At 41.9% G+C, this 12,722-nt stretch overlaps 1 protein-coding gene across 6 annotated transcripts in view; it reads right to left on the bottom strand.

Moving 5' to 3' along the window:
* The window catches only part of Znf148 (zinc finger protein 148), a 113,053-nt gene that overhangs the window by 56,855 nt on the left and 43,476 nt on the right, over positions 1-12,722 (bottom strand). For 4 of the 6 annotated variants that reach the window (XM_051149821.1, XM_051149826.1, XM_051149823.1 and 1 more), the window contains exons 3-4: positions 12,163-12,298; positions 6,175-6,523 (exon numbers count right to left, since the gene is read on the bottom strand). In XM_051149821.1, the coding sequence (XP_051005778.1) occupies positions 6,175-6,507 (333 nt within the window). In that variant the 5' untranslated portion in view covers positions 6,508-6,523; positions 12,163-12,298. The remainder of the gene's footprint in view (positions 1-6,174; positions 6,524-12,162; positions 12,299-12,722) is intronic. The other 2 variants (XM_051149824.1, XM_051149825.1) reach the window with 1 other exon arrangement.

Below are 12,722 nucleotides of genomic sequence, written 5' to 3'. Positions count from 1 at the left end.
TCACAATCCTATCAGTGATATGCCAATGAAAAACACACACACAAGCAAAATGTTAGGAGTGATCATATGCAGGTGATGGCCATGAACACGGAGATATTAGCACCTATACTCACACCAAAGCCAGTGCTAATGTGTACTAATAAATGTCCACAGCAGCTTTATTTGTACTAGTTAAACTTGGAAAAATAACCATAATGTTCTTTCAGTAAGAGATTGCCTCCAGGCATGATGGTGCTAACCTTTAATCCCAGCACTCAGGAGGCAAAGGCAGGCATATCTCTGCAAGTAGGAGGCCAGCCTGGTCTACAGAGTGAGTTCCAGGACAGCCAAGGCTACACAGAGAAATGCTGTCTTGAAAAACCAAGGGGGGAGGGTGTTTGTTCTCCTGTGTCCTAACAAGAAAAATGGTTTACAGATAAGATAGTTCTAATTCGTGTGTGTGTGTGTGTGTGTGTGTGTGTGTGTGTGTGTGTGTGTGTGTGTGTGTGTGTGTGTGTATTGGAAAAGCCCATCTCAAAATGTCACATATTGTTGATTTGATTAATAAAAAAATCCTCAAAATGACCAGTGGAAACCAGATTTGGGGTGAGCAGAGTTAGGAGTGGGGTAGGGAGTGATTACAAAGGCTTGGCTCTTGTCTCTTCCCTATCACCTATAAGAGCCTCTCAGCCCCAGAGCTGTAAGATAGGCATTACAATGGGAAGCCCACCCAACACCAGATGCCAAAGCTAGACTCTGGGTGTGTTGGTCAAGGGTAGTGTTTGCCTTGCAGGCTTGAGGTCCTGAATGCACTCACTAGCAGCAAATAAATTTCTTAAAAGATGTCTTTCAAGATGGCAGATCCAGGCCAGGCAAAAAGATTCTCCACAAAGAAGGGACGCTCCAGCAGGTGCTGGGTGGCAAACATATGGACTATGTAGTGAAACTCTGAGGTCTGGCAGGTGCCCGTCACAGTGTCTCAGAGTGCAGAGCCAACAGGATAAGCAACTGCAGGTTTGTATCTTTGTAACCAACTAAACTGGCACTTTAAACAAACAAACATTGTCTGAAAACTACAGACAATGCTGGGGTAAATTAAAACAAAAACAAAAAACCTGCAGACGTATACCATCTGATGAATTAGAAACCACTACTGTTTGAATGTTGATTATAATCAAATCAATACCTAGAATCAATGTGATCCAAATAAAAATTTAGCTGGCTCTAAACTAAGACATAAACTGTCCTAAAGTCTCACGAAGAACAAAACTGGAGACACTACTCTATTTGATTTCAAAGTTTACTATGGAGGATGGAGTAGAAAAGTGACTCTGACTTAAAGATGGACACTTAGTCAAACAGAAACCAAACCTCAGAGAGGCATACAAAAATGCAGAACAGACAGAAGTGCAGTAATCTTTTTTTTTCTTTTGTTTTTTTTGTTTGTTTTTTTGTTTTTCGAGACAGGGTTTCTTTGTGTCGCCTTCCTTGGCTGTCCTAGACTCACTTTGTAGACCAGCCTGGCCTTGAACTTATAAAGATCCATTTGCCTCTGCCTCCCGAGTGCTGAGATTAAAGGCGTGCGCCACCACCGCCCAGAATGCAGTAAATACATTTAATAGTAGCACTATTTCTAATAATTAAAATAAGAAAGCACACACAAGGGAGAAAGACAGTGAATGTTTGGATATTAAAACAATAGAAGATTCATCAACAAGGAAAAACAATGAAACACTAATACGCAGTCAACACTGATAAATGAATAGCAGGCCTCACAAATACATCCAGACATGAGAGCTATATTTAACTCCATTACATGAAATGTCCAAGTAGGGCAACACAAACTATGATTGAAAAAAAGCCCAACAATTATGGAGGTAAGTGACTAGGAAGAATTACAAAGCCACTTTTAGAATAATGAAACTGTTCTATATTCTGACACGTTGTGTATTCTAGAAACGTATGCAGCTGTATGAACTGTAGATATAAGCTTTTCAATTTAAATCTTTCCTCAATTAAAAACAAAACCATCTTTACTCAATAACTTGCGTTGCCCCCTATTGACCAAGTATTAAGAACATAAAATTTGCCGGGTGTTGGTGGCGCACGCCTTTAATCCCAGCACTCAGGAGGCAGAGGCAGGAGGATCTCTGAGTTCAAGGCCAGCCTGGTCTACAAAGCGAGTCCAGAACAGGCAAGGCTATACAGAGAAACCCTGTCTTAGGGGTGTGGGGGTGGGGGAAGAACATAAAAATTAAAGGCAAAAGCAAAAAATAAACTTTAAAGGATAATAACAACAGTCTTACAATCAGGAGCCAGGCGGTGGCGGTGCATGTCTTTAATCCTAGCATTCAGGGAGGCAGAGGCAGGCCAATCGCTGCAGGATCACTGAGAGTTCCAGTAGTACAGCCTGGTCTACAAAGCAAGTCCAGGACAGCCAAGGCTATGCAAAGAAACCCTGTCTTGGAAAACAACACAGACACACACAGTCTTACAAGCAAAGAAACACAAAGTAAGTTGACAATAATAAAAATCAAAGAGAAAGCTTTCAAAAGCTGCAATGTCAACAAGAATATTGCAGGCATACACACACCATGTACAAAAGGAACAAAAAATGTCATTGTGGACCTGGTGAACTAATGTAATCTGATATGCTTAAAATAAAAAATGAGGAGAGTACAGTAACCTGCTGTGAAGGAAGGTACCTAAGAGACCTGACACAATAACTATTTTCATCTATGCAAGTAAGTGCATTTTAGCTGTCCAACAATGAAAATTCAAATACGTCATTGTATTAAAGGAGTAAGAAGTTACATTTCATTTGAAAAAAATCATTACAGAAACTAAAAAACAAAGACAGCTCAGGCTACTGCTATCCAGTAAAAGTTGCTGCAGCCTATAGACTAATAGAGACAATTAACGGAAGAATGTATATACTTTTCAAGCGTCCCAAGGCAGACCACCGTCTGGCCAGAAAGAGGGAAACTTATAGTACTGGGTGTTTGTCAGGCAAGAAGGCCTAACGTCATAACATAATTAAACTCAAAGTAAACATAAGAAAGAATAGGGCCTCCAGGCTCAGTGATGCAAGCCTGTAATGCCAGCATTCTGGGAGGCAGATCTCTGTGGGTTCGAGGCCAGTCTGGTCTACAAAGTGAGTGCAGGACAGCCAAGGCTACACAGAGAAACTCTGTCTCAAAAAATAAAAAACAAAACAAAACAAAAAAGCGGGGGATGGGGGGTGCACATGAGATGGCTCTGCCAGTAAAGGCACCCACCTGCTGCCATGTTTGGTAACCCAAGTTGGATCTCCAGGCTCACAGAGTCAAAGGAGAGAATAAATTCCTGCAAGTTGTCCCCTAATCTCCATGCATGCACAAAGTGTTCTCTTCAATTACAGAGTTCAAGGCCAGACTGGACTAGATCTCTCTCTCTCTCTCTCTCTCTCTCTCTCACACACACACACACACACACACACACACACTATCACAGCAGAAAGCAACGAATTGAAAACAGTAAATCAGGAGCAGGAAAGGTGGCTAAGTGGTTACCAGTGGATCAGAGGACTTCTGGTCTCTGCATCACCCATACTCACATAATGACAGACACACTCCTACACACACATTCAAAATATCAATAAACTTAGTAAGTCACTTTGGAGGGAGTTGACCCGGAGCAGTACTCAACAGATAAAGTGTCACTTTTATAAAACAAGAAAGCTCTAGAGACCTGCTATGTAACACTACAAATATGGTTTAACACTACTTAAATGTAAGCTTAAGAATAGTAAAGGTGGTATAGGAAAAGTTTTACCTTTAAAGGTAAAAAGAACAGTAAATAAAGGTAAAAGTTTAAGCAAGCACTTAAACTAAAGAATGAAACAAGCCAATGGCCAGGCTAAGAAAAATACCAAACTATTAGTATCAAACACAAAAGCAACTCCATGTGCATTTAAAGGATAAAAATAAAAACAAAAGCAAGAACAAACAAAAACAACTGGGAATACCTTTGTGTCCAATAATTGGAAACCTTTGGCAGAATTGACCAGTTTCTTACAACAAGCTGCCAAGACTCATAGAAGAAATAAGATAATCTGAATAGGCCCACATCTATAAAAGAAAATTGTTAAAGATTTTCTAAGTCTTCCAAAATAAAGAGCACTACATCCTGGTGAATTCTAGCCAGCATTAAAGGGGAAATGTATGTATTTTTTCCTACCTTTTCTAAAAGACAAGAACAAGGAATAGTTCCTAACTCATTGTGAGGCAAGCAATACAAAACACCAAAACTAAGCAATGACATTACAGGCAAAGAGAATTATAGGCCACCCTCTCTTAAGTTAAAATAATAATAATAACAATGATGATAATGATGATGATGTAGCCAGGTATGGTAGCGCACGACTTTAATCCCAGCTCTTGGGAGGCAGAGGCAGGCCAACTGCTGTGAGTTCAAGGCAAACCTGGTGTACAAAGTGAGTCCAGGACAGCCAGGGCTGTTAAACAGAGAAACCCTGTCTCAGAGGGAAAAATCAAATCAAATCCAGCAGTGTATAAAAAGAATTATACTGAGATTTATTAAAGGCATGTGAGGCTGACGTAACACTCAAGCACCAGCCTCTGCAGTGGGCCAGGTACAAGTCAGTGCACATATGCGTAACTGCCAACAGCTCTCCAGTTAGGTTACAGAGAACATAGACAGAACTGCTGCTTTCTAGAATCCACCGTCTATCAAGAGAGTGGACACTGAACAAGTCATCACAAGTCCCTATTTCAGGGCTCAACCTAGAATCCCTAGGAGTGCAGGATGGTGATGAAGATACACTACTTATGCTGAAAAACAGCGATGAGTTATGGCTGAAGTAAATATTTGGGCATATGATGGCCCTCAAGCAAAGAAAGAGTGCTGCACTGTAAAGGTGGGAAAAAACCTCAAGGTCTAGTACTAGTGGTCGAAGAGCTAAGGCTTAGAATACAGTTCTGGTTTTACTCATCACTGAGTGAAAATAAAATAGACAATTGGGCGTGGGGTCAGCAAGCCTATAAACACCAGTACTGGAGGTGGCAGAAAGCTGCACCAAGAGGGTTGCCAAGGAGTTTGAAGACACCCTGGGCTACACAACAATAATCTTCGTCAAAACAAATGGAATATAAGTAAATATAAAGGTGGAAGAAGATATGGAAGACATGAATGCCTAAAATTGAATCTCCTGGGGCTGGGTATAATTCCATCACTAAGGAGGCAAGGCAGGAGGATGTCAGCAAGGATGGCCTGGTCCACCTAGCAAATATTAGGTCCACTTGGGCTACGTAATGACAGCCTGACACAAACAAGAAAACAAACAAATATCAACCAAAAACAAACAAAAAGCCAAACAGAACGCCCTGAGTGCTGAACCCTAATGTCCATAACAAGGAAGAGTAAAGGGCTAATGCAGTTCCCAGAGACAGAAGTCAGCCAGATGTGTACAAGTGGGGCATCCAGAGAAAAGAAAGAAACAGGCGCAGCGCATTCTTCATGCACATGACGCCCTGGGGTCAAATCTTAACAGCATTCAAGAAAAAAGCAAGAATAAGATGCACTGGGTCACACAGCTGTAATCTCAGCACTTGGGGAGGCAGAGGCAGGTGAATCTCTATGAGTTTGAAGCCAGCCTGATCTACAAAGTGAGTCCAGGACTGCCAAGGCTACACAAAGAAACCCTGTCATGAACCCTTCTCCCAAAACAGAAACAAAAACAAAAACAAAAGATGCACAAATACCCCAGGGTATGACCTTTCTCTAATATGTTCAACAGTCGGGCTCCATGCTCTTTAGGGACCTAGGTGCTAGGCAGGCGGTGGTGATCCCAGCACTCAGGAGGCAGAGGCAGGCAAACATGTTAAGGCCAGCCTGGTCTACAGAGCAAGTTCCAAAATAGCCAGGACTACAGAGAAACCCTGCCTGAAAAATCGAAACAAACAAACCAAATGCTAAATGCAGTGGCTTTCGAAAGCAAGCACATAAAATTCAGAACACACATAACCCTGACCAAAAGATAAATGTTAGAAGATAGATTTCTAAACTACGGTAACTGTTCACAGCTCTGGCAGTCTATGTAAAACAATTAGCCTTTAAACTTTGTAATCTCTTTGGTGACCGCCAGGGTTACTTAACATTCTCAGTATAGTTCAGTGTCTTAGAGTTAGTACTTACGGGGACGTTAAGTGCATACTGCAGTCCTTGAGGAAGCCGCTCGTGTGTTTCCATCTGCTCTTCATCATTTTTCACTGTCTCCTCATGGACCATGAGTTCATCATGTGATATCATATCCTGTGGTCTCATTTCACTCTCTTGTAAAACTTCATCTGCAGCAAGGATCTCCTGGTGAGGCAAACTTCGATCTTGAAGAACTGACTCCTGCAGTTCTGCAGACACGCCGGACTGGCCAGACACTCCACCCATCACAACCATTGCCCTGGAAGACTGCATTTCGTCTATGCCGCCACATTTAAGAAACAATCCTTCCAGTTTGTCGTCAATGTTCATGCTTAAGTATAACTGCCTAGAAAGACCAAGTTTGGCAACAAAGCATAACAAATTAGTTTACAGGTCTAACTTGGTAGTTTATTTCAAATTATAAAAGGTACGCATTCAAATAGAAAATTTTATTCATATAATTACCAGAGGCTAGAAAAGTAAAACAAGTTTTCATTTTGAAATTAAGACATACTCTTAATCTACTTTACACAAACTAGATTAGAGGAAGTGTTTGTAACCTCAGTTCAAGAACTGTCAGGTCTCAACATATTATAGTGTCATAAGATTTAAAATGAAGAGCTCAGTAAAACAACCTGACAGAGAACACTACCCGGAAAACCACTCACGCAAACAAAGATCCTCATAAATCCCAGGAAAGGGCAGCGATGCAACGCGTTTAGTACAGCGCTTGCTAGCACGCATCAAAAGTCCTTGCACGGTGTAAAATGGGCACGGCGCACTCATGTGCCTGCAAGCCAAGCACCGAGGAGGCAGGACTGCTGCTGCAAGCTGAAGGACATGACACTACACAGAATGAGTGTGACCGCCAGTCCCCAAGGGAAAGCCTACAAGGAGGAAGAACACTGGGCTTTAGTCTCGGTGCCTCCTCTTTAAGACAGTGTTGAAGAGCACCTTCAGTTTCGCGATAGAAGACCAAAATGTACCTTCAATTCCAATCACTACTAAAATCAAAATACCCTTTCATTTACAGAAGCTAGCATCAAGGAGTGACCTTTTCTTAAAGGAACACTTTATAGACCTTTATAAACAGCAGAGTACACAAAAGGCTAATTCAGACTTGCTTTTCTTGCCTTCCCAGGTACCAGATGTTATCAGTCTGGAAGACATGACCAAAGCACAACATTCGATTTTACTTTTCAAAATCTTCACATAGCAAACAGACTCTTAAAGGTCAATTGTTTTAAACATATTACCAAATAACTGCCATCTTCACGTTCTGTTTTACACATTTCTTAGAGAATAAGCTATTCTACAACAAAGTAAATGTTATTTAAAGGGCTAAAAGTTGATTGTTCTGGTCAATTCTTTGGAAATCCTTGCAAACCATTTATTCTGTTTCTAAACTACCTACTGTTTTTCCCACCAAAGAACATGAAAACCTCCCAACTTACAGGAATTTACACATACACAAGAGACCTTTTACTGCATCTGCTGTCACAAATACCATTATTTAAAAAAAAGAAAGAAAGAAAGAAAGAAAAAAGCCAGGCAGTAGTGATGCACGCCTTTAATCCCAACACTTGGGAGGCAGAGGCTGGCAGATCTCTGAGTTCAAGGCCAACCTGGTCTACAGACCAGGACAGCCAGGGCTACAAAAAAGAAAGAAGGGGCGGGGGAAGGCGGCGGGGGACGACAAAACTTGTGAGTTTTAGAGAATATGGAAGATGTAAAAGAAATTAAAAACAAAATCAACCTAAGCAAGTGGCTTAGGAGAGACTCAGTTCTTGTTTGTTTTATCAATAAAAAGCATCCAGTTGACTCACTAACGATTCAGGAAGCACTTTACAGATAACACATGCTGGGGACGGGAGAAGCACCCAGCGCTTAAGGAGGATCTTAAACAGGAAACAGCAATGCTTCAAATAGAGTAAATTAAAAATGAGGAGAAATAATTCAAGTAGAAAATAGACCTGGCCTCTCCAAACATCTTCCTGAAAATAATTAGATGCCCAGATGAAGACTTCCTTTGCGCACATGGTTACCCACTCCTACAATTCTCAGTTAAGCCAAATGTTTAGCCATAAACTGGGCAGCCACGGATTGTGTTGGACAGTTTCTCTGCAATATCAGAGAACACTTTGATATCAGTGTCACTGCTCAGACTTTAAAGTAAGCCTGGAAATATCTATCAAAAGAAAAAATGGTTTGGCTATGAATTGCTCCCCCTACCCCAAGAGGCTTATTTATAAAAGGTTGGCACCTCAATGGGTGTGGTATCTGAGGAGGTTCTAGAAAACTTAAAGCAGTGAGACCTAGCTGGAAAAGGGAGGTCATGGGCTGGGTCTTTGGGAACAATATCTCTGTCCTTCTCTACTTCCTATCTTCAAAAGACTCCTGTGTTGTTTTACCCAAGACCGTAAGTTTTTCCTCCTTTTAAGTTTTGTCAGGTATTTGATTTAAGTGGCCAAAAGTAACTATCACACCTACCTACCTAACTGCTAGGGAGAAGGGAGATACCCAAGCTGTGTTTCTACTCACAGAAGATCTACACAAAGCAATGCTTACTGCAACCTTTTAATGGAAAACCCACAGCCCAAGCACTCAGTGACAGGAGACCTGAATTCACCCATCACACAATAGAAAGCCTACACGCTAAAGGGAATGAAATTAGCTGTCTATAATGGTTCCATAGGAGAAAACAAATGAGAGTTAAGGTGCCTTCATAGGTAATAAGAAGAATGTTAAATGCATTCATCTTTAAAGAATAAATAACTCTGATCAAGCATTACCATGGAGATTTTTTTCCCTATAAAGAAACAACAGTGAAAATTTTGAAAATGAACTAATAAAGAATCCATTGGAAGCCATGCATGGTGTTACACGTCTTTAATCCCAGCACTCACGAGGCAGAGGCAGATGGATCTCTGTGAGTTCAAGACCAGCTTGGTCTACAAAGTGAGTCCAGGGCAGCCAGAGCTACATGCAGAAATCCTATCCTGAAAACACACACACACACACACACACACACACACACACACACACACACACACACACACACTTCATAGAAAAAGAGTCGCTATGGATGTTGTCTTTCAAACCACGCACCAGCTTTCTGTTTGGTGTTCTCCTCAGTGCTGGGGACAGGACAGTAGATTCCTGCTGCCGTTGCATTTAGGTTTTGAAAGTACAGTAAGGCAGCACATGAGAGCTCTCTCTCTGAGACCCTGTGTCCTACGCTTGTCCTGTTCTCCTCCTCCTCAAGGTTGTACAGATAGAGCTCAATCAGTGTCTGTCTCTGTCTCTGTCTGTCTGTCTCTCTCTCTGTCTGTCTCTCTCTCCTCTCTCTCTCTCTCTCTCTCTCTCTCTCTCTGTGTGTGTGTGTGTGTGTGTGTGTGTGTGTGTTCCTCTCAGTCACATGCACCAGCCTTTCTTACTGACAACTGAACTGTTTGGCTCATCTATGTAGAAACCATCTTTACAGTAGCAGTTTAGATAATTCTAGTTGTTTAAGGCTAGAGTGGAGAATTGGAGGCTTGAGGAGAACATCAATTAGCAGCATCTTCTGTTGTCTTCAGGAAGAGATGCACGGACTCCTATTGCTCTCATCTAACTGAATGTTCTGAGGAAATAGCAGAAAGTCCTTAGAAACTGAGCTGTACAGATCTACAAGGAGACAGACTAAAGAAGCTTTGCATTGGTGCTTTTATTAAAAAATTTAAAATATATGGTTTTGGTTTTTAGTTTGGGTTTTTTGTTTGCTTTTTTTTCCCCCCTAGACATGGTCACTCTGTGTAGCCTTGGCTGGCAGGGACATCACTCTATAAACCAAGCTGGCCTTGAACTCAAGAGATCTGCCTACCTCTGCCTCTCAAGTGCCAGGACTAAAGGCTTGCACCACAGGCCTGGCTAAACTGTAAGGGTTGGAGGGGGAGGTGGGTTTTGAGACAGGGTTGCTCTGTGTAGCCCTGGCTGTCCTGGACTTGCTTTGTAGACCATCTATCTGGTCTCAAATTCAGAGATCCTCCTACCTCTATCTCCCGAGTGCTGGGATTAAAGGCGTGCACCACCATGCACGGCTAAAATGCGTTTTTAATACAAGCACTTGTCCTAATTAATTACTTCTGACACTCAGGGAGTCTGGGAGGGAGCTTGAGTCAGAACTTAACAGAAGGGTCTCATCTAGACAAGCTGAGCATTCCTCATTTTAAGCGATTATACAAGACACTAAAATAGCTTTAAATTTTTAGTGGAACTTTATGCAAATAATATAAAAACTATCTTTCTAAAGTCATGAACAGGTTTGTATCTGTATTATAAATCATTACAGTATTGACTAAGAGGAAGGACAACTACTGTGTTGACAATTAATGTGTGTGATGATTTACTAGGTACAAAGCATTAGGCTGGGCATTGTTACATAGGTTACTTTGCTCAGTATTTTAATAGCCCTGAAAATAATAATCCTCTTTTAACAAAGAACCCAGGCATTCATATGGTTGCACAGCTAGAAATTAACTGGAAATTAAAATGAAACTTCTCTGATTCAATGTACTTTTTAACATCAAGTCACTTCCAGAGCCAAAAAGGCCCTAGAACTGTCAAAAAGTTGCTGGGCTCATTCTTTTTTCAGTATCTACTGAGGCTAACTCCAACACCACCACTCAGTGTCTCAAATCCATCACTCAGTCCTGAGTACCTCTCAACTCCTCAGTGGCCACCCCTCACCTCCTCCCTGACCACCCCTCACCTCCTCACTGACTGCCCTTCATCTCCTGACCACCCCTCACCTCCTCCCTGACCACCCCTCACCTCCTCCCTGACCACCCCTCACCTCCTCACTGACTGCCCTTCATCTCCTGACCATCCCTTACCTCCTCCATGACCACCCCTCACCTCCTCACTGACTGCCCTTCATCTCCTGACCACCCCTCACCTCCTCCCTGACCACCCCTCACCTCCTCCCTGACCACCCCTCACCTCCTCACTGACTGCCCTTCATCTCCTGACCATCCCTTACCTCCTCCCTGACCACCCCTCACCTCCTCACTGACTGCCCCTCATCTCCTGACCACCCTTCACCTCCTCAACCCCCTCATCTCCTCATTGACTGCCCCTCATCTCCTGACCACCCCTTATCTGCTCCATGACTACCTCCACCTCCTCCCTGACCACATCCCTCACCTCCTCCCTGACCACCCTGCTCCTCACCCAACAAGATCCTAAGAAGTTGACATTATTAACAATTACTTACATTTCTACCAATATTCAAAAACTATATGGCAGATACAATTATATTAATAGTCTAACATTTTTCAGGTATAAAAAGTTTATCTAGACATTCAGGAAAATGTAATGCTGGGATAGTGGGGTAAAAAGTGTACTCTCCTGTTAAAGAGGATTAACCAAGAAAACAAGGACTATTTATCATTACATAATATATTAATCAGTTTCATCTTAAAAATTAAGAAGCCAGACGTAGTGGAACAAACCTTTAACCCCAGCCCTTGGGAGGCAGGCAGATAGATAGACAGACACATAGATAAATATATTAAAGTCTCCTCCAGATATAAAAATTCAAACAGAAACTACTATACAAACCCAACACGAAATCTATCATCCAACAAATAAATATTTATATATATTTGAAAAGTAATTTCTTCAACACTGATGGTTTAAGAAGCCACTCAAAACACCTGCCCAGTCCAAAACAGTACATCAATGCCTTACACAGCTAAAATAGCCACCTCAAACGTGTGTGCTGATTTTATTCGTGATTTAACCAAACTACAGTTTAAAAAATAAATAAATGTACTTTTTCAAGATTATGAGAAATAAGCAGTGGCACACGTCTGTAATCGCAGCATTCAGGGAGGCAAAGGCAGGTAGGTCACTGTCTACAAAGTGAGTCCAGGACAACCAAGGCAACAGAGAAGCCCTGTCTCGAAAAAACAAACAAACAAAGATGATGAGAAATAAAGTTACCTGAGGCTGAAATAAAAACGAAGACTTCAAGGAAGGGAATGCTGTTGAGTTGAGAAAGAAATCATGGTTGAGTTTCTACCTTTCACAGGCTCCAGAAACTCTCAAGCTCCTCTCAGTCACTTGTGCCATCCAATTCCTAGAACAGAATCCATATACAATAAGCAAAGTCTATTACTTTCAGAGAGGGAAAAATGCTGTGACACAGTATGTGCAAACTGCATCAATACTGAAGTGATTAATGTAAATCTAGTGAGCAAAGCCTGCATGAGAATGCAGACCGAGTTTTCAGATATGAAACTGAGAAAATACAATAGTGACAGGTAGGAAATGACAACAACCTGGGTTTTTAAGAAAATTTGCCTTGGGGCCAGAATGATGGCTCAACAGGTAAAGACGCATGCTGCCAAACCTGATGACCTGCGCTTCATTCCTGGGACCCACATGAAGGAGGGAGAAAACTGTTTCCAGCAAGTTGTCCTCTGAGCTCTACAAGGTCTCCCATCCCTACGTTATTGCACAGAGGGAGGGAGGGAGGGAGGGAGGGAGGGGCAATATTTTAA

The sequence above is a fragment of the Acomys russatus genome, chromosome 8 (assembly GCF_903995435.1).
Source record: "Acomys russatus chromosome 8, mAcoRus1.1, whole genome shotgun sequence".
Taxonomy (NCBI): Eukaryota; Metazoa; Chordata; class Mammalia; order Rodentia; family Muridae; genus Acomys; species Acomys russatus.
This window is presented reverse-complemented; position numbering and strand designations above follow the sequence as displayed.